The 21,574-nt window shown below is 40.8% G+C and overlaps 1 protein-coding gene across 1 annotated transcript; it reads right to left on the reverse strand.

The window, feature by feature from the left end:
- Positions 1–4,376: 4,376 nt before the first annotated feature.
- On the reverse strand, positions 4,377–18,285 carry LOC140134298 (anterior gradient protein 2-A-like). Its single transcript, XM_072154887.1, has 8 exons — positions 18,169–18,285; positions 15,853–15,978; positions 15,254–15,317; positions 14,914–14,966; positions 11,314–11,387; positions 7,183–7,246; positions 5,221–5,304; positions 4,377–4,559 (listed from the first exon to the last, which is right to left on the reverse strand). Exons 2-8 carry the CDS (start codon positions 15,968–15,970, stop codon positions 4,510–4,512), a joined length of 507 nt encoding a protein of 168 aa, XP_072010988.1. The 5' UTR covers positions 15,971–15,978; positions 18,169–18,285; the 3' UTR covers positions 4,377–4,509.
- Between the last annotated feature and the right edge of the window lie 3,289 nt (positions 18,286–21,574).

The following is a 21,574-nucleotide window of genomic DNA, read 5'->3' on the forward strand; positions in this document are numbered from 1 at the left end:
GTGCTCTCTGCAGCCAGTGTTATGTATTGTCCCTGGAGAGATGTGTAATCAGACCTCACACTGCTGTGCTCTGTGCTCTCTGCAGCCAGTGTTATGTATTGTCCCTGGAGAGATGTGTAATCAGACCTCACACTGCTGTGCTCTGTGCTCTCTGCAGCCAGTGTTATGTATTGTCCCTGGAGAGATGTGTAATCAGACCTCACACTGCTGTGCTCTGTGCTCTCTGCAGCCAGTGTTATGTATTGTCCCTGGAGAGAGGTGTAATCAGACCTCACACTGCTGTGCTCTGTGCAGCCAGTGTTAGGTATTGTCCTTGGAGAGATGTGTAATCAGACCTTCGTGTATGTTGTTAGTAGCAGCAGGACTGTGCTCTATGGATTTATATTCCTGGAATGTAGCTTATCTAACTGTACTTGGTATTGTCCTCACACTGCTGTGCTGTTGACTCCCTGCATTTTAACTTCTCCATAGCTCTCCCTTGTGCTCTGAGTGACTGCTGTATTAGGCAACCACAAGCATAGTACAACTTTTACACTGAGCAGAGTGTACAGTGCAGTTTTATACTAAAATCTAAGAGCACAGCAGTGTTGGGGCAATTCCCAACAGAAAACTTTGGAAAATCTAAGACCCTGAAATATATGTGTGATAAATGTATCACAGTCCTGCTGTTACTAATAACGCACACAAAGATCTGATTACACATCCCTCCAGGGACAATACATAACATTGGCTGCAGAGAGCACAGAGCACAGCAGTGTGAGGTCTGATTACACATCTCTCCAGGGACAACACATAACACTGGCTGCAGAGAGCACAGAGCACAGCAGTGTGAGGTCTGATTACACATCACTCCAGGGACAATACATAACATTGGCTGCTGTCTGTATGGTCAAATCTGCTGACAGGTTCCCATTAAACTTTTTTTGGCTACATTTAGTCTTTGAGCCTTAATATTTATAGAAGGAAAATGCTCCAATTTTTTCAGTATACGGCAGCCGCTGCTTCTCCATATAAGGCTTTAAATATTAACTACATGCTGCTGCCACTAGAGGGCGACCTATAGCCAACATCATCTAACAAATTATACAAAGATCGCCCTCTAATGGTAGGAAGTAAATTATTTCTGAAGTTTCAGAATAAGGAAGGATGAGCGACACTTGTTTGCATAATTGTTACAAATTAATTATGCGTCACATTTGTAAATGTGTGAATGGGTATCCTAGATCAGTGGCATCCAGACTACAACTCCCAGCATTGTCAGGAGATGTCTGAGACCTCTCCCCCTAGTGCATGGGATGGATCTCCAGGCAGAGGAGCAGTCATTCATTCATACAGTACATGGGTCAGAAGGGAACACAAAATCCTCCTCGCTACTGACCCCTGACCTCACTACTGACCCCTGACCTCACTACTGACCCCTGACCTCACTCCATTTTTTTCCAGCATTATCTTTCTACAATTATTATTTTTGTGTCTTTTGATGTATTTTAGTTTTTTATCTTCGCATATTACTATGACCTGTCAGGTTTTAATGCTGTGAATATGAATTTCGTTTTTTAGTTACAGAATTGATCTTGATTTGCACTGGAAAAATGACTGGTAAAAAAAATTAAGAAAAGAAACTTGTGTTTTTGTGTTTTTCATTAGGTTTATATACTATGGTGTCATTGTAGCATCTAGGGTCAGATTTAGAAATTGAAAACTATAAGTGCATCCGAGGGGGAGGTCCTATGCTTGGGTCCGCCCCTGAGGAGCTAAAGTGGAAATTGCTGTATAAAGGAGTTAGCTTGGCTACAGGAGGGATCATCTAATCCTACGGCAGCTGCAGGGGGTAAATGTTTGGACGCCCTCAGATAATACAAATCAGGGCTGACTATCAAAAATAAAATGACACAATGGACTGGAATTCATTTAGACGCGGGGGCTGGTCCTGCATCCATATTCACTAAGAAGCTCCGGACTCTTAACGAATATGGGCGCAAACTCCACCTCTTCTGATCTTTAGACCAAATCGGAAATGACGGAGTTTGTTGCTATATTCCCCACTGGTGTAATGTGAGTCCCCTCCTCTCACACATCAGGGGCTGGTGTAATGTGAGTCCCCGCCTCTCACACATCGGGGGCTGGTGTAATGTGATTCCCCGCCTCTCACACATCGGGGTCTGGTGTAATGTGAGTCCCCGCCTCTCACACATCGGGGGATGGTGTAATGTGAGTCCCCGCCTCTCACACATCGGGGGCTGGTGTAATGTGAGTCCCCACCTCTCACACATCGGGGGCTGGTGTAATGTGAGTCCCCTCCTCTCACACATCGGGGGCTGGTGTAATGTGAGTCCCCGCCTCTCACACACCGGGGGCTGGTGTAATGTGAGTCCCCGCCTCTCACACATCGGGGGCTGGTGTAATGTGAGTCCCCGCCTCTCACACATTGGGGGCTGGTGTAATGTGAGTCCCGCCTCTCACACACCGAGGGCTGGTGTAATGTGAGTCCCGCCTCTCACACATTGGGGGCTGGTGTAATGTGAGTCCACGCCTCTCACACATCGGGGGCTGGTGTAATGTGAGTCCCCACCTCTCACACATCAGGGGTTCATGTAATGTAAGTCCCGCCTCTCACACATCGGGGGCTGGTGTAATGTGAGTCCCCGCCTCTCACACACCGGGGGCTGGTGTAATGTGAGTCCCCGCCTCTCACACATTGGGGGCTGGTGTAATGTGAGTCTTGGCCTCTCACACATCGGGGGCTGGTGTAATGTGAGTCCCCGTCTCTCACACATCGGGGGCTGGTGTAATGTGAGTCCACGCCTCTCACACATCGGGGGTTCATGTAATGTAAGTCCCGCCTCTCACACATCAGGGTCTGGTGTAATGTGAGTCCCCGCCTCTCACACATCGGGGGCTGGTGTAATGTGAGTCCACGCCTCTCACACATCGGGGGCTGGTGTAATGTGAGTCCACGCCTCTCACACATCGGGGGTTCATGTAATGTAAGTCCCGCCTCTCACACATCGGGGGCTGGTGTAATGTGAGTCCCCACCTCTCACACATAAGGGGCTGGTGTAATGTGAGTCCCCGCCTCTCACACATCAGGGGCTGGTGTAATGTGAGTCCCCTCCTCTCACACATCGGGGGCTGGTGTAATGTGAGTCCCCACCTCTCACACATCGGGGGCTGGTGTAATGTGAGTCCCCACCTCTCACACATTGGGGGCTGGTGTAATGTGAGTCCCCGCCTCTCACACATTGGGGGCTGGTGTAATGTGAGTCCCCACCTCTCACACATCAGGGGCTGGTGTAATGTGAGTCTCCACCTCTCACACATCGGGGGCTGGTGTAATGTGAGTCCCCTCCTCTCACACATCGGGGGCTGGTGTAATGTGAGTCCCCTCCTCTCACACATCGGGGGCTGGTGTAATGTGAGTCCCCGCCTCTCACACATCGGATGCTGGTGTAATGTGAGTCCCCGCCTCTCACACATTGGGGGCTGGTGTAATGTTAGTCCCTCCCTCTCACACATCGGGAGCTTGATTAGGTCTCCTCCCTTTTTGAAGATGATGATCCTTGACTACATCCTTCAAATAACAAATGCTCTACATTAACTGCCGGGATTTGACAACATTGGCGATTTTAGAAAAACATTACATAAATTTTTTTCAGATTTTGGAGCTGAATTTATCAAAATATCCCCTTTTTGCACACATTTCAATGTTTTGCTGATTTCGGCAACATCTGTCACCGAAATTGAAAAAAAATAGGTCAAATCAATGTAATCTTTCCTGGGAATGTGAATCTGTAATAATGGAATGTCAATCTACCCTTTAAATTTTTTAGGTAAATGGCAGGGGCGGAGTTTGATGCCATTGGATACATCTTTGAAAAGTATTTGAAACATGAATTTCTAGAAATATTCCAACGTTCCGTCCTTTTTGTTACCCCCTGTATATCTTTATGTTAAAGGGGATGTTCAGAGAATTTTCCCATATCCTTAAATAAAAAACAGCGCCCCTCCTGTTGGCAGGTTGTGTGTGGTATTACAGCTCATCTTAATTCACTATAATGAAGTTTATTGGCGATACCAGAGACACAACCTACAGGCAGCTACGACACAAGTTTATGGGGGGGCCGTATATTTATGATCCCTTTACATTTTTGAACATAGATGGAAAAGTATTCACCCCCACAAGTCGTCTCTATCACACGGAGCTTAGTAAAAGCTGAATAATTTGGAGAATTTCAGTTTCTTAGAGGTGAAAATAAGGAAGCACTAATTATTGGGGTGTGAATACTTCTGGACAGACCTGTATGACGACCTTTCACCTCCCAAGCCTCCGCCCTCCTTATACACAGGTAATGATTAACGCAGGCGACACCATAAAACACGTCATAAATACACAGAGGAGATTTATTAAAAAAAGGCTCAAGAGACGTTACACATATTATAAAAACAGCGAATCCTTCAGACGCGGCGACACGCGTGACACAACCATACGGGGAATCATCGAGGTCTGCACTACAGCTCCGTCTTCAGGAGTTTCAGGGCTTTCTTCATGTTCTCGTAAACTGGAAGCAAAAAGAAGAAGAAAATAAGAAATGAACAGTAAATTAGAAGGAAAAAATAAAATTAAAGGGGTTTGTGCCAGAACAAGTGGCCTTTAAGATCTCTACATGATCCAATTGTCGGCTCAGAATTACATCTTTACATCTTTGATACAAAGTTATCAATATTAACAGCATATAATTAGATACAGTCAAATCTGATTCTGCAGCCTGCAATCCCCCTATCATCCTCTAGGTGCAGCCGTTGTATTTTTTATTGACTTTTTAGTTTTGGAATTTGTCATTTTAATTTTTTCAGCAGAGGAAATAATAAAGAAGCTTCTTTGTCCTGTCTGTAAAATATTCTCCTTTTCAACTTATAATTACAAGGGGGAAATCTTAGGTTTGTAATGATTTAAATGTATTATTCTAAGGTGCCTAATTGAGGTTATATGGTGGTATCTCTAACGTCTGGTATCTCTCATGGGCTCCAGTAGATGAACTGGATCATTATATTATCTGTATTTCCAATTTATGCTAAACAATACAAAATATTGTGCTCATTTGTTGTTATCCGTGTGAGGAGCGCCACCTAGTGGCAACTGCAGGTGAAGATAATCTTTCAATGGAGGATTTGTCCTAAAAGAAACTCTTTATACTAATAAATGATGGAATTGCTACTTACGCAGATCAATGTCAGTCGGCTCATATGTGTAACGGTGGTTGGAATATTTTCCGGGAATATCTGCTCTAACTACAAGGGAGGGATCTGTAAAAGAGAATAAAAAATCATTTTGATAGTGATTTCAGCTCAGTATCAGTACAGGATAAGTAATGTCATGTATGTACACAGTGACTGCACCAGCAGCAGAATAGTGAGTGCAGCTCTGGGGTATAATACAGGATGTAACTCAGGATCAGTACAGGATAAGTAATGTCATGTATGTACACAGTGACTGCACCAGCTGCAGAAGAGTGAGTGCAGCTCTGGGCTATAATACAGGATGTAACTCAGGATCAGTACAGGATAAGTAATGTCATGTATGTACACAGTGACTGCACCAGCAGCAGAATAGTGAGTGCAGCTCTGGAGTATAATACAGGATGTAACTCAGGATCAGTACAGGATAAGTAATGTCATGTATGTACACAGTGACTGCACCAGCAGCAGAATAGTGAGTGCAGCTCTGGTGTATAATACAGGATGTAACTCAGGATCAGTACAGGATAAGTAATGTCATGTATGTACACAGTGACTGCACCAGCAGCAGAATAGTGAGTGCAGCTCTGGAGTATAATACAGGATGTAACTCAGGATCAGTACAGGATAAGTAATGTCATGTATGTACACAGTGACTGCACCAGCAGCAGAGTAGTGAGTGCAGCTCTGGGGTATAATACAGGATGTAACTCAGGATCAGTACAGGATAAGTAATGTCATGTATGTACACAGTGACTGCACCAGCAGCAGAATAGTGAGTGCAGCTCTGGGGTATAATACAGGATGTAACTCAGGATCAGTACAGGATAAGTAATGTCATGTATGTACACAGTGACTGCACCAGCTGCAGAAGAGTGAGTGCAGCTCTGGGCTATAATACAGGATGTAACTCAGGATCAGTACAGGATAAGTAATGTCATGTATGTACACAGTGACTGCACCAGCAGCAGAATAGTGAGTGCAGCTCTGGAGTATAATACAGGATGTAACTCAGGATCAGTACAGGATAAGTAATGTCATGTATGTACACAGTGACTGCACCAGCAGCAGAGTAGTGAGTGCAGCTCTGGGGTATAATACAGGATGTAACTCAGGATCAGTACAGGATAAGTAATGTCATGTATGTACACAGTGACTGCACCAGCAGCAGAATAGTGAGTGCAGCTCTGGGGTATAATACAGGGTGTAACTCAGGATCAGTACAGGATAAGTAATGTCATGTATGTACACAGTGACTGCACCAGCAGCAGAATAGTGAGTGCAGCTCTGGGGTATAATACAGGATGTAACTCAGGATCAGTACAGGATAAGTAATGTCATGTATGTACACAGTGACTGCACCAGCAGCAGAATAGTGAGTGCAGCTCTGGGGTATAATACAGGATGTAACTCAGGATCAGTACAGGATAAGTAATGTCATGTATGTACACAGTGACTGCACCAGCAGCAGAATAGTGAGTGCAGCTCTGGTGTATAATACAGGATGTAACTGAGGATCAGTACAGGATAAGTAATGTCATGTATGTACACAGTGTCTGCACCACCAGCAGAATAGTGAGTGCAGCTCTGGGGTATAATACAGGATGTAACTCAGGATCAGTACAGGATAAGTAATGTCATGTATGTACACAGTGACTGCACCAGCAGCAGAATAGTGAGTGCAGCTCTGGTGTATAATACAGGATGTAACTGAGGATCAGTACAGGATAAGTAATGTCATGTATGTACACAGTGTCTGCACCACCAGCAGAATAGTGAGTGCAGCTCTGGGGTATAATACAGGATGTAACTCAGGATCAGTACAGGATAAGTAATGTCATGTATGTACACAGTGACTGCACCAGCAGCAGAATAGTGAGTGCAGCTCTGGGGTATAATACAGAATCACTATTGTAAGTATAAAGTGTTCATGAATAAATTACTCACCCACAAATACAACCTTTGGTACGTATTGACCATCCAGAAGGAGGTTCTTATCAGTGGGGTCGTACTGAAAGACACAAAGAAACAATATTTGGCCATTACAATGGGCTGAATAATAGAAAGTACGGGAGGGAGGGAGCGAGACCTGACTACAGGATTTATTTATAGTCTGTAACAATGATTTGTGTTTTAAACTTAAGACTATTATTAAATTCCGTTATTGTTACTTGTTAGACTAATTGCAACATTTGTAAAGATTATTGCATTGTTATACACAACCTCACGCAAAGTCAAGTTATTACTTTTGTTCATGGGCTGATGGGAAAAAAATACTTTCTAACTAAAATATAGTAATATATATAATGACAGGTCAGAGGTCGTCCTGTGTCTTGTTGTCTTGGTCTATTGGACATAACTGGGTCCTTGTCCCTTCCCCACAATCCACCTGCTGCAGTATAAAGCGGCTCCAGTCATTGTAACAGGGAGAGAACATGATCCTTATCTGTGACCTGGGGGGGGGGGGGGGACCATTATATGTCACACAGTCACCAGATACAATGTGCACAGTGTCAGGACGCCAGGATTAACCCTGCAGAAGAGCCCTGACACCACTATACCCCCCATCCATTAAATATTTTTTAAAATAATTTATTCTAAATATTTGTGATTTAAATATGTCCATTTTTTTATCCATTTTTTTATAAAATTACTAAATTTTTACTTTTTTGTCATGAGATTATTTATGTAACTTTATATCATTTATATACTAGGCATCTAATAATTACCGTATCTACTCGAGTATAAGCCGACCCGAGTATAAGCCGAGGCCCCTAATTTTACCACAAAAAATTGGGAAAACATATTGACTCGAGTATAAGCCGCGGGTGGGAAATGCATTGGTCACAGCCTCTCCAGTATGTAGCCAGCCAGCCCCTGCCACAGTGTATATAGCCAGCCATCCCCTGCCCCAGTGTATATAGCCAGCCATCCCCTGCCCCAGTGTATATAGCTTGCCAGCCCCTGCCCCAGTGTATATAGCCTGCCAGCCCCTGCCCCAGTGTATATAGCTTGCCAGCCCCTGCCCCAGTGTATATAGCCTGCCAGCCCCTGCCCCAGTGTATATAGCTTGCCAGACCCTGCCCCAGTGTATATAGCCCCCCCTTCCCCGTCGTGCAGCACAACAATACCGGATGGATCGCACAGAAGATCTACAGGTGCCGCCAGAAAGGCGAATTTTGATTTATTTATTATTTTGACTCGAGTATAAGCCGAGTTTGGGTTTTTCAGCACATTTTTTTGTGCTGAAAAACTAGGCTTATACTCGAGTATATAAGGTATAAAGGATTTAATGTTCATTTTTAACTTTCATTGTGTTATAATGATCATCAATATAATTATCCTTTTAATCATCTATTACATGTCACAAAATATACAAGTTACATAAATTGTATCCTAAATAATCATCCTTATCGATCACTCTAAAAACAAGACAACACAAAGGTTCTGGTCATATCAGAAATATTTATATTTTTTCTGATATTACAAATATTTCTATATTTTCTTGTTTTTGTAAAGACTATTAATATTTTACAGAACAAACATTTCATATATTCTGTTCAATATTATGAAGAGTGATAGCAATGATGTACTTAATAGAATATATATATATATAATCATAGATTATATACTGTGTGTATACAGGCAGTCCCCGGGTTACATACAAGATAGGGTCTTTAGGTTTGTTCTTAAGTTGAATTTGTATGTAAGTCGGAACTGTATATTTTATCATTGTAATCCCAGCCAGAACTTTTTTGGTCTCTGTGACACATAGATAAATTGCATGATTTCAAATATTACAAAAGAAGAGGGAAACAAAATACGATAAGCAAATATCCAACGTACATTTCTGTACAATAAATATTTCAAATATAAAGAATAAATTAAAATATCTATATATATTTATAATTCTATGAAATAATAAGATTTAATGATTCCCATTATTATTTGCTTTATAAAGCAATTTATTTTAAGGGATTTTCTGTCACTTCTGGTTAGTTTATTGATTTAATATTTTTTTCATACATTCTCACATTTAGTCAAAATTTTAATTACATTGAAAGGGCTCGTCCTATTTCACCAAGTTATTGATATTGTTTGAATAATGAAAAGTTATACAAATTTCCAATATACTTTCTGTATCAATTTCTCATAGTTTTCTAGATCTCTGCTTGCTGTCATTCTATGGAAAACTTCTATGTTTACTTCCTGGGGTCACACAGGTGCACTGCTCGTTAGTATCATAGAGAGTAATCAGAGCTGTGTGATATAACGAGCCGCGCACCTGTGTGATATAACGGGCCGTGCAGCTGTGTGATATAACGAGCCGTGCAAGAGTGTGATATAACGAGCCGTGCACCAGTGTGATATATAACGAGCCGTGCACCTGTGTGATATATAATGAGCCGTGCACCTGTGTGATATAACGAGCCGCGCACCTGTGTGATATAACGAGCCGTGCACCTGTGTGATATAACAAGCCGTGCACCTGTGTGATATAACAAGCTGTGCACCTGTGTGATATAACGAGCCGTACACCTGTGTGATATAACGAGCCGTGCACCTGTGTGATATAACGAGCCGTGCACCTGTGTGATATATAACGAGCCGTGCACCTGTGTGATATAACGAGCCGTGCACCTGTGTGATATAACGAGCCGCGCACCTGTGTGATATAACCAGCCGCGCACCTGTGTGATATAACGAGCCGTGCACCTGTGTGATATAACGAGCCGAGCACCTTTGTGATATAACGAGCCGTGCACCTGTGTGATATAACGAGCCGAGCACCTTTGTGATATAACGAGCTGTGCACCTGTGTGATATAACGAGCCGTGCACCTGTGTGATATAACGAGCAGTGCACCTGTGTGATATAACGAGCCGTGCACCTGTGTGATATAACGAGCCGTGCACCTGTGTGATATAACGAGCCGTGCACCTGTGTGATATAACGAGCCGCGCACCTGTGTGATATAACGACCCGTGCACCTGTGTGATATAACGAGCCGAGCACCTTTGTGATATAACGAGCCGTGCACCTGTGTGATATAACGAGCCGTGCACCTGTGTGATATAACGAGCCGCGCACCTGTGTGATATAACGACCCGTGCACCTGTGTGATATAACGAGCCGAGCACCTTTGTGATATAACGAGCCGAGCACCTGTGTGATATATAACGAGCCGTGCACCTGTGTGATATATAACGAGCCGTGCACCTGTTTGATATAACCGGCCGTGCACCTGTGTGATATAACGAGCCGCGCACCTGTTTGATATAACGGGCCGTGCACCTGTGTGATATAACGAGCCGCGCACCTGTTTGATATAACCGGCCGTGCACCTGTGTGATATAACGAGCCGCGCACCTGTTTGATATAACGGGCCGTGCACCTGTGTGATATAACGAGCCGTGCACCTGTGTGATATAACGAGCCGCGCACCTGTTTGATATAACGGGCCGTGCACCTGTGTGATATAACGAGTCGCGCACCTGTTTGATATAACGAGCCGCGCACCTGTGTGATATAATGAGCCGTGCACCTGTGTGATATAACGAGTCGCGCACCTGTTTGATATAACGAGCCGCGCACCTGTGTGATATAATGAGCCGCGCACCTGTGTGATATAACGAGCCATGCACCTGTGTGATATAACGAGTCGCGCACCTGTTTGATATAACGAGCCGCGCACCTGTGTGATATAATGAGCCGTGCACCTGTGTGATATAACGAGTCGCGCACCTGTTTGATATAACGAGCCGCGCACCTGTGTGATATAATGAGCCGCGCACCTGTGTGATATAACGAGCCGCGCACCTGTCAGATTTCTATCCACAGGAAGTAAACACAGAAGCTTCCTCTATGATCACAGCAAGCAGAGATCTAGAAAACCACTAATACAGGAACTAATACAGAAATTATATTGGACATTTTTACAACTTTTCATTATTCAAAAAATCTCAAAAACCGTGAGGAATTGATACAGAAAGTATATTGGAAAATTGTATAATAATTATTCTCTTTGTTATGATCTATACATATTAGTATCTGGTCAGGTTCTTTGTCACGACTTACGATAACGTTGAGGAGGATGAATTGTTCCGCAAGTTTCTGGATTCCCTTGTGTTCAGCAAACGCTTTCTTCAGAGCTGCAAGAAGAATCACATCATAGGAGACATGTGTGTTACATAATATTATCATTATTATCATTATCATCATCATCATTATTATTATTATTATTATTATTATCATTATTATTATGACTTTATGAATTTCCCTTTAGGACAAATAATGTCAAAACAGCTCATGCAAATAACACAACACATAAAAACCTATAGCTGTACATATATAACACATATAGCTGTATATATATATGGCACATATAGCTGTATATATATATAACACATATAGCTGTATATATATGGCACATATAGCTGTATATATATAACACATATAGCTGTACATATATAACACATATAGCTGTATATATATATAACACATATAGCTGTATATATATATATATAACACATATAGCTGTATATATATGGCACATATAGCTGTATATATATGACTCATATAGCTGTATATATATGGCACATATAGCTGTATATATATGACTCATATAGCTGTATATATATATATGACACATATAGCTGTATATATATGGCACATATAGCTGTATATATATGGCACATATAGCTGTATATATATGGCACATATAGCTGTATATATATGACTCATATAGCTGTATATATATATGACACATATAGCTGTATATATATATATGACACATATAGCTGTATATATATGGCACATATAGCTGTATATATATGGCACATATAGCTGTATATATATGGCACATATAGCTGTATATATATGACTCATATAGCTGTATATATATATGACACATATAGCTGTATATATATATATGACTCATATAGCTGTATATATATATGACACATATAGCTGTATATATATATGACACATATAGCTGTATATATATGGCACATATAGCTGTATATATATATATGACACATATAGCTGTATATATATATGACACATATAGCTGTATATATATGGCACATATAGCTGTATATATATGGCACATATAGCTGTATATATATATATGACACATATAGCTGTATATATATATATGACTCATATAGCTGTATATATATATATGACACATATAGCTGTATATATATGGCACATATAGCTGTATATATATGGCACATATAGCTGTATATATATATATGACACATATAGCTGTATATATATATATGACTCATATAGCTGTATATATATATATGACACATATAGCTGTATATATATATGACTCATATAGCTGTATATATGACTCATATAGCTGTATATATATGACACATATAGCTGTATATATATATATGACTCATATAGCTGTATATATATATATAACACATATAGCTGTATATATATGACACATATAGCTGTATATATGGCACATATAGCTGTATATATATGGCACATATAGCTGTATATATATATGGCACATATAGCTGTATATATATATGACACATATAGCTGTATATATATATGGCACATATAGCTGTATATATATATATAACACATATAGCTGTATATATATATAACACATATAGCGGTATATATATGGCACATATAGCTGTATATATATATAACACATATAGCTGTATATATATATGGCACATATAACTGTATATATATATATATGACACATATAGCTGTATATATATATATATGGCACATATAGCTGTATATATATATAACACATATAGCTGTATATATATATATAACACATATAGCTGTATATATATGGCACATATAGCTGTATATATATATATGACACATATAGCTGTATATATATGGCACATATAGCTGTATATATATGGCACATATAGCTGTATATATATGGCACATATAGCTGTATATATATGGCACATATAGCTGTATATATATGGCACATATAGCTGTATATATATATGGCACATATAGCTGTATATATATATGGCACATATAGCTGTATATATATATATAACACATATAGCTGTATATATATATAACACATATAGCTGTATATATATGGCACATATAGCTGTATATATATATAACACATATAGCTGTATATATATATGGCACATATAGCTGTATATATATATATATATGACACATATAGCTGTATATATATATATGGCACATATAGCTGTATATATATATAACACATATAGCTGTATATATATATAACACATATAGCTGTATATATATGGCACATATAGCTGTATATATATATATATATGACACATATAGCTGTATATATATGGCACATATAGCTGTATATATATGGCACATATAGCTGTATATATATATAACACATATAGCTGTATATATATAACACATATAGCTGTATATATATGGCACATATAGCTGTATATATATATATATAACACATATAGCTGTATATATATGGCACATATAGCTGTATATATATATATATGACACATATAGCTGTATATATATATATATATATATAACACATATAGCTGTATGTATATATAACACATATAGCTGTATATATATAACACATATAGCTGTATATATATATGGCACATATAGCTGTATATATATATATATGACACATATAGCTGTATATATATATATATGACACATATAGCTGTATATATATATATATGACACATATAGCTGTATATACATATATATATATATGACACATATAGCTGTATATATATGACACATATAGCTGTATATATATGACACATATAGCTGTATATATATATATATATAACACATATAGCTGTATATATATGACACATATAGCTGTATATATATATATGACACATATAGCTGTATATATATATATATATATGACACATATAGCTGTATATATATATATATATATATAACACATATAGCTGTATATATATGACACATATAGCTGTATGTATATATATAACACATATAGCTGTATATATATGACACATATAGCTGTATATATATATATGACACATATAGCTGTATATATATATATGACACATATAGCTGTATATATATGACACATATAGCTGTATATATATATATATGACACATATAGCTGTATATATATGACACATATAGCTGTATATATATATATATGACACATATAGCTGTATATATATATATATATAACACATATAGCTGTATATATATGACACATATAGCTGTATGTATATATATGACACATATAGCTGTATGTATATGACACATATAGCTGTATATATATGACACATATAGCTGTATATATATAACACATATAGCTGTATATATATATGTGACACATATAGCTGTATATATATATATGACACATATAGCTGTATATATATATGACACATATAGCTGTATATATGTTACTATAGACTTTAGACATCCCTCTTTTGTATTGTTTATTCATGTTTTATTCTTTTCCACGTGTATAGACTCTCGCTTACTCTTTCTACCATGTTCTGTACGAGGTTTTATCTAACATTTCATAACATAATAATAATAGAAATCCTAAGAAAACGTTATAATAACCCAACACACAACCAGTTTACAGGGTTGATGTTTGACCTCTGACCTGCACAGTCACATAGGGGATAGTATACACTGTATATCACATCCTCTTACCTTGGGAGTGGGGACAATCCTCTCTGTGGTTTATCACTATCAGGGGTTTGTTTCTGTGACAAAAAGTCAGATACAAGTTCAAAATCAGGAAAAAAAAAAACAAATGACGCGACAATAAATGGTTAAATTACGATAGGAGCTCCCTACAGAAAGTCAAAAAATTATTTAAAGAATACATAAAATGGAAACATTCAGCCGCAGCTTTCCTCCATGTGACTGGATGACGACTGATTTCTATGTTTGCAGCTTTTGTATCCATCTGTAATTCTATCTTATGATAATGTTACGCTAGGTGGCGCCCTACATCTAGGAGCTCCTCTCCTATGACTGTGATACTGACCCGGTCTTGGCTTTGAACAGAGCTTCCTCGTACGTCTGAACCCAGTCCAGGTTGTCGCCCCACCCTGTAGGGAGAGATCACGTAGTGTTAACCGAGACATAAAGGAGTCCTCTACCAAACAGATCCCAAACTAGATACACAGCGCCCCCCTTGGCTGTTGGCCGTGTTTGGTATTGCAGTTTAGTCACATATAACACATCTTAAAGGGGTTCTCTACCAATCAGATCCCAAACTAGGATGTTTTGTGCGATAAACAGCGCCCCCCTTGGCTGTTGGCTGTGTTCGGTATTGCAGTTTAGTCGCATATAACACATCTTAAAGGGTTTCTCTACCAATCAGATCCCAAACTAGGATGTTATGTGCGATAAACAGCGCCCCCCCCTTGGCTGTTGGCCGTGTTTGGTATTGCAGTTTAGTCACATATAACACATCTTAAAGGGGTTCTCTGCATCAAACACCCCTTTCTATGAAGGAACAAGAGAATCCACTGATTGATTTGTGGTCTCTTGATTTTAATTAACCCTTTGCATTTTGGGTGACCCAGTCAGCTCTGCTACATCTAGGTAAACATAAAACAGACTAGACGTCACATATTTTACCTCTGGAGAGAGTCTGAGGTTTGACGGTTTCAGTCTTTGTTTTGGGGGTCGCGTCTTTGGCCAGAGAGAAGGAGGTAGCGACAATGAGGAAAAGCACAGACTTGAGTGTAGTCTCCATGATGATTGCTGAGAAGACAAACACACAGATAGGAGACAGTCAGCATGGAGGAGTCAGCTGGACCTGTACTCTTCATGGGGGAGGCATCTATTTTATCATATTCTGGTCACTATGTGGGTCGTACTGATCAAAATCATAAGGTTTAACTCCATTTAGACTCATACTGATTCCTCGTGGGCGGAGCAAACTAAGGTGGGAGGGGAAATTTTGTGGAAGTGCTCTCCTAACCTATAAGAAAGGGTGGCGCTTTTAGGTTAGGTCATGAAAGTTTGGGGATATGAACAGCATCGGGAATGTTTCGATTCTAATCGGAAGGCACAGCTTCCACATTGCTTCCTCATGGGCGGAGCCAATTAAGCTAAGAGGAATGATTCAAAACAAATCCCTTTCACAAGAAGTGGTAAAGATCTATGATTTTCCAATATGGTTATGAAACTGTATTGGGAAAAACCTGCATAGATAGGGACTAATATCAAAATTTTTCTTAAAGGGAACCTACCACCACGAAACTACCTATAAAGGTAGATCGGGTGGTAGGTGGATCAATAGGACGTGAGGAGAGACCTTTTAAGGGCTAATCCTCACGTCCCGCAATGTTTTGAAAACTTTTATTGCCCCAATATTAAAATTTTCTTATGCAGCTACTGGGGCGTGGAGTAGCCGCATCTTCGGCGCGCAGCTACGAGGAGCTGCGCGCCCTCGTCCGGCACATCTGCTGTCAGCGCCTGCGCGGTCACTGCTACGGAGTCGGAGCTGCACAGGCGCAAGCCTGCTGTTCTGCGCATGCGCAGACAGCAGATGTGCCGGACGAGGGCGCGCAGCTCCTCGTAGCTGCGCGCCGAAGATTTTTGGTAGGAGGAGAAAAGAGGCTACCGGGGCGTGGAGTAGCCGCCTCGTGTAACCTCAGATGCGGCTACTCCACGCCCCAGTAGCCGCATAAGAAAATTTTAATATTGGGGCAATAAAAGTTTTCAAATCATTGCGGGACGTGAGGATTAGCCCTTAAAAGGGCTATCCTTACGTCCTATTGATCCACCTACCACCCGATATCACTGATCCTGATAGAAGGTTCACTTTGGCCCTGCCCATGAGGAAGATAGATATGCTAACCCCGCCCCCAAGGAATCCATAGCAGCCTATAGCCATAAAATTTCAATCCTGACAAAATATTACAAGGAACCTACATGACAAATACGAGTGACACAATATAATGAATCTAACAATAAAATCTTCTATGATGTTATTACCACTGCTTGTTTGATTGTATATGTGTCTAATATACTAGGTTGACTAATCCAGCTTTCTCAGATCTCTGCATGACAAATATGTCTCGTTATGCAGTGATAATGGACATGATCCTAGAAAAGCTGAGTGATAACATTTGATTATCCATAGGAACAGTCACCCATCCAGTGTGGTATAATGGGAAGTCAGGAGCCTAGGAAAGTTGGGTCACAGTTATAGAGCTCATATACCGGTGGTTACCCAACTTTTACAGGCTCCTAAAAGGCTAATTTCTTTAGTGACACAGTGCAATGAGAATATACCTCAGGGGCATTGCAAAGTTGGGTGACAACTGCCCGAGGGATAGTCACGATGACATCCACCACAGAAATTGTCACCCAGTTCTTCCAGATTCCTGACTTACAATCTGTAAATGTCCTCCTACAACAAGCATCACAATGCCACCCAACTTTTCCAGAGCTCTCTGTTGCTAAATAAGTATATAACAGAGTAATTGACAGTCAGGGAAAGCTGGGTGACAGCCATTACATTTCATATAGTGAACATCACCCAGCTTTTCCAGACCCCTAAATGGCAAATCTGCCAAGTTTTCAATGTAATAGAAATATACGATTGAGTGACATGTCTTATCAGTCATCACCCAGCTTTCCCCGGAACAGATCTAACTAGAGAGAACATCCAATTATCGGAGGTGGACGCCTCAAGGACTTAATAGCGATGCACAATTTCCTTCTTGGCAGCGGCAGCAAATTCCGGGCATCCCGAGCCGTGAACGCACCTGCTGCTGGGTAAATATAATACTGCGCTAATTAAAAGGTATGGTCTCCATGGTAACGGGGAATTAACGTAACCAGGAGAGGGATAGAAGCGTCTTTGTATCGGATCGCCGAGAAGTGAAGTAACTCAATGCTAAGTACCCAGAAGAATGAGAAAGTTCAACGCCAGGCACTCACCTTCTCTCCGGTGCCAGGGATAGGATTGTGCTGTGAGCCGGTAACCTGGCGCAGCTCACCTGAGCGTTATATACACACCTGGACACACCTGGCCACGCCCACTCATCTGCATATGAATAGCCAAGGTGCATTCCTCCACTAAGCTCATCATTATCAGGGGGGGTGGACACTCCCTCGAAGCCCAGGAATCTCCTGCTACGTCCACACCCGGAGGGTTAATAGTGGGCGGGGCTATAGAGAAATGGGAAATACAGATTGCCTGAAGGCTGATCTGTCCCTGTGCGATTGGACATAGAGCGGAGTCGCCGTATACTACTGGAATAGTATAGAACCAGTGACGGGTCATAGGAACCATCCTGATCCGGGATGTACAGCTATGGACACAGTATATAAGACAAATACATAGAGACGTTTGTACCATAAAAGTCACACTTAAAGGGGCTCTCCACTTGGGACAAACTCTGTTTGCAAATGGAATTAGCAAACAATAAAACAAATATTTGATAATGGAACTAAGGATTGATACAATGTATCCTCCAGTTAAGACCCCCAGAGATCCGCTGTGATCCTGTAAACTGGCATTGATAATTTAATTTCCCTGCAGCTCCCCCAGAGGAGAAATGAAGTATTACATTGTGTCCCTACATATTGATGGATTGGCGATCTAGAACAGGTTCTCCAAAGCATGAGATACATCTTGTATGATTGTATGGGTATTACGTATTATGAGCAATGTGGTTGTAAGTATATAATTTCCCTACAGCTCCCCCACAGGAGGAATGAAGTATTACATTGTGACCAAACTATTTAATATAAAACAAGTCCTCCAAAGCAAGAGATGTAAGTGATGTATCACTATGTCACTGGGTATTTGGTAGAAGGACTTGCCAGCTCCCGGATACTATGTTTTTTTCAGGAATATATTACTTTAATTAAATTAAAAAACATTTTTACTATAACTATAAAATTAAAAGAACTTTAACAAGTTCTTTAATCTGGAGTCTCCCTATTAGAGGGGTTCTATGACACTTAGATACAATAGGGCATATTTATCAAGCAGTCTGAAAGTCAGAATATTTCCAGTTGCCCATGGCAACCAATCACAGCTCAGCTTTCATTTCACCAGTGCTCATGAATATTTTAAAGGGGAGCTGTGATTGGTTGCCATGGGCAATTGGAAATATTCTGACTTTCAGACTGCTTGATAAATCTGGTATTTTCCTGCTGAGACCTCCAGGGATCAACTGTAATCTGCTAGTTTCCCTACAGCTCCCCCAGAGGAGAAATGAAGTATTACATTGCGCCCCATTTATTCAATGAATGGAAAGTTATATGAGGAGACGTCCTACAAAGGACAGGTCCTACAGGACAGGTCCTAAAGGTCAGGTCCTACAATTCCTATAGGTCATACATGACAGGTCCTACAGAGCATGTGAAACTCGTTGGGGCACATTTACTTACCCTCTCCTGTTGCAATCCCTGATACGGACGGTCCGACGAAGATGAAGTCCGACGCGATTCACTAAGATCCTGCACCCAATATCCTGCACGTGTCACTTCCCCGCTCAGGTCCCCGGAGTTCACCTTCTTCTTCCTGGTGCATGTAAGTGCATTGTCCGTGTATAACGCGCTGTGCGGGGAGTCACTAAGATCATGCGTCCGATATCCTGCATCTGTCACTTCCCCGCTCAGGTCCCTGGAGTTCACCTTCTTCTTCCTGGTGCATGTAAGTGCATTGTCCGTGTATAATGCGCTGTGCGGGGAGTCACTAAGATCCTGCGCCCGATATCCTGCATGTGTCACTTCCCCGCTCAGGTCCGCCGGAGTTCACCTTCTTCTTCCTGGTGCTTGTAAGTGCATTGTCTTGCAACACAATTTGCGATGTTAAATCTTGCGCGTTGTCCGAATCTGTCGGATCGTCCAATGCCCCCCCCCCCCCCCGATTTGTGTCACGTGAAAGCTGGCGCCGATGTGCCAAAATCCAATCACGTGCACCAAAAACTCCAGTTAAATGCAGCGCTACACGGAAATCGCCGGGAAACCCGAATAAAATGCGGTCCGCTCACCCTTAGTAAATGAGCCCCATTGTCTCATCCTGTCACTGGATATAATGTGGCAGATTTATCAAGCAGTCTGAATGTCAGAATATTTCCAGTTGCCCATGGCAACCAATCACAGCTTCTTCATTTGACCAGTGCTCATGAATATTTTAAAGGGGAGCTGTGATTGGTTGCCATGGGCAATTGGAAATATTCTGACTTTCAGACACTTTATAAATCTGCCCCAATATGTTTTTATTTTTTATAATTGAAAAATTTTTATACTTTGTAACTCATTGCCCTGACTATGGCCCCTCCTGTTCTGTTCTGATAGGATATACAAAAACACATCTGCAAAGACTTTGTATGTTCTCTCCATGTTTGTGTGGGTTTCCTCCGGGTCCTCTGGTTTCCTCCCACACTCCAAAACATACAGGTAGGATGATTAGATTGTGAGCCTCATTGGGCACAGGGACCGGTCTGATAAGTTCTGTGCAGCGCTACATGATCTGTGTGCGCTATATAAATAATGGAATTATTATTATTAATAATATATTGCATGTGGGGGACTGACTACAGGGAAGTGCTGTGGTGGTGTATAATCTGTATGTAGTGACCTCCCCCTAGTGGTGGTGTATAATGTGTATGTAGTGATCTCCTCCTAGTGGTGATGTATAATCTGTATGTAGTGTGCTCCTCCTAGTGGTGGTGTATAATCTGTATGTAGTGAGCTCCCCCTAGTGGTGGTGTATAATCTGTATGTAGTGATCTCCTCCTAGTGGTGGTGTATAATCTGTATGTAGTGTGCTCCTCCTAGTGGTGGTGTATAATCTGTATGTAGTGAGCTCCCCCTAGTGGTGGTGTATAATGTGTATGTAGTGATCTCCCCCTAGTGGTGGTGTATAATGTGTATGTAGTGATCTCCTCCTAGTGGTGGTGTATAATCTGTATGTAGTGAGCTCCCCCTAGTGGTGGTGTATAATCTGTATGTAGTGATCTCCCCCTAGTGGTGGTGTATAATCTGTATGTAGTGATCTCCCCCTAGTGGTGGTGTATAATCTGTATGTAGTGATCTCCTCCTAGTGGTGGTGTATAATCTGTATGTAGTGAGCTCCCCCTAGTGGTGGTGTATAATCTGTATGTAGTGAGCTCCCCCTAGTGGTGATGTATAATCTGTATGTAGTGATCTCCCCCTAGTGGTGATGTATAATCTGTATGTAGTGATCTCCTCCTAGTGGTGGTGTATAATCTGTATGTAGTGATCTCCCCCTAGTGGTGATGTATAATCTGTATGTAGTGATCTCCTCCTAGTGGTGGTGTATAATGTGTATGTAGTGAGCTCCTCCTAGTGGTGGTGTATAATCTGT

This window comes from Engystomops pustulosus, chromosome 5, assembly GCF_040894005.1.
Source record: "Engystomops pustulosus chromosome 5, aEngPut4.maternal, whole genome shotgun sequence".
NCBI lineage: Eukaryota > Metazoa > Chordata > Amphibia > Anura > Leptodactylidae > Engystomops > Engystomops pustulosus.

Coding starts and splice junctions, on each gene's coding strand:
- LOC140134298 (XM_072154887.1), bottom strand. CDS start 15,970: ATGGAGACTACACTCAAGTCTGTGCTTTTCCTCATTGTCGCTACCTCC. Junction 15,318..15,852: donor ACCTCAGACTCTCTCCAGAG/GTAAAATATGTG, acceptor CTCTCCCTACAG/GGTGGGGCGACAACCTGGAC. Junction 4,560..5,220: donor GCCGACTGACATTGATCTGC/GTAAGTAGCAAT, acceptor TTTTGCTTCCAG/TTTACGAGAACATGAAGAAA.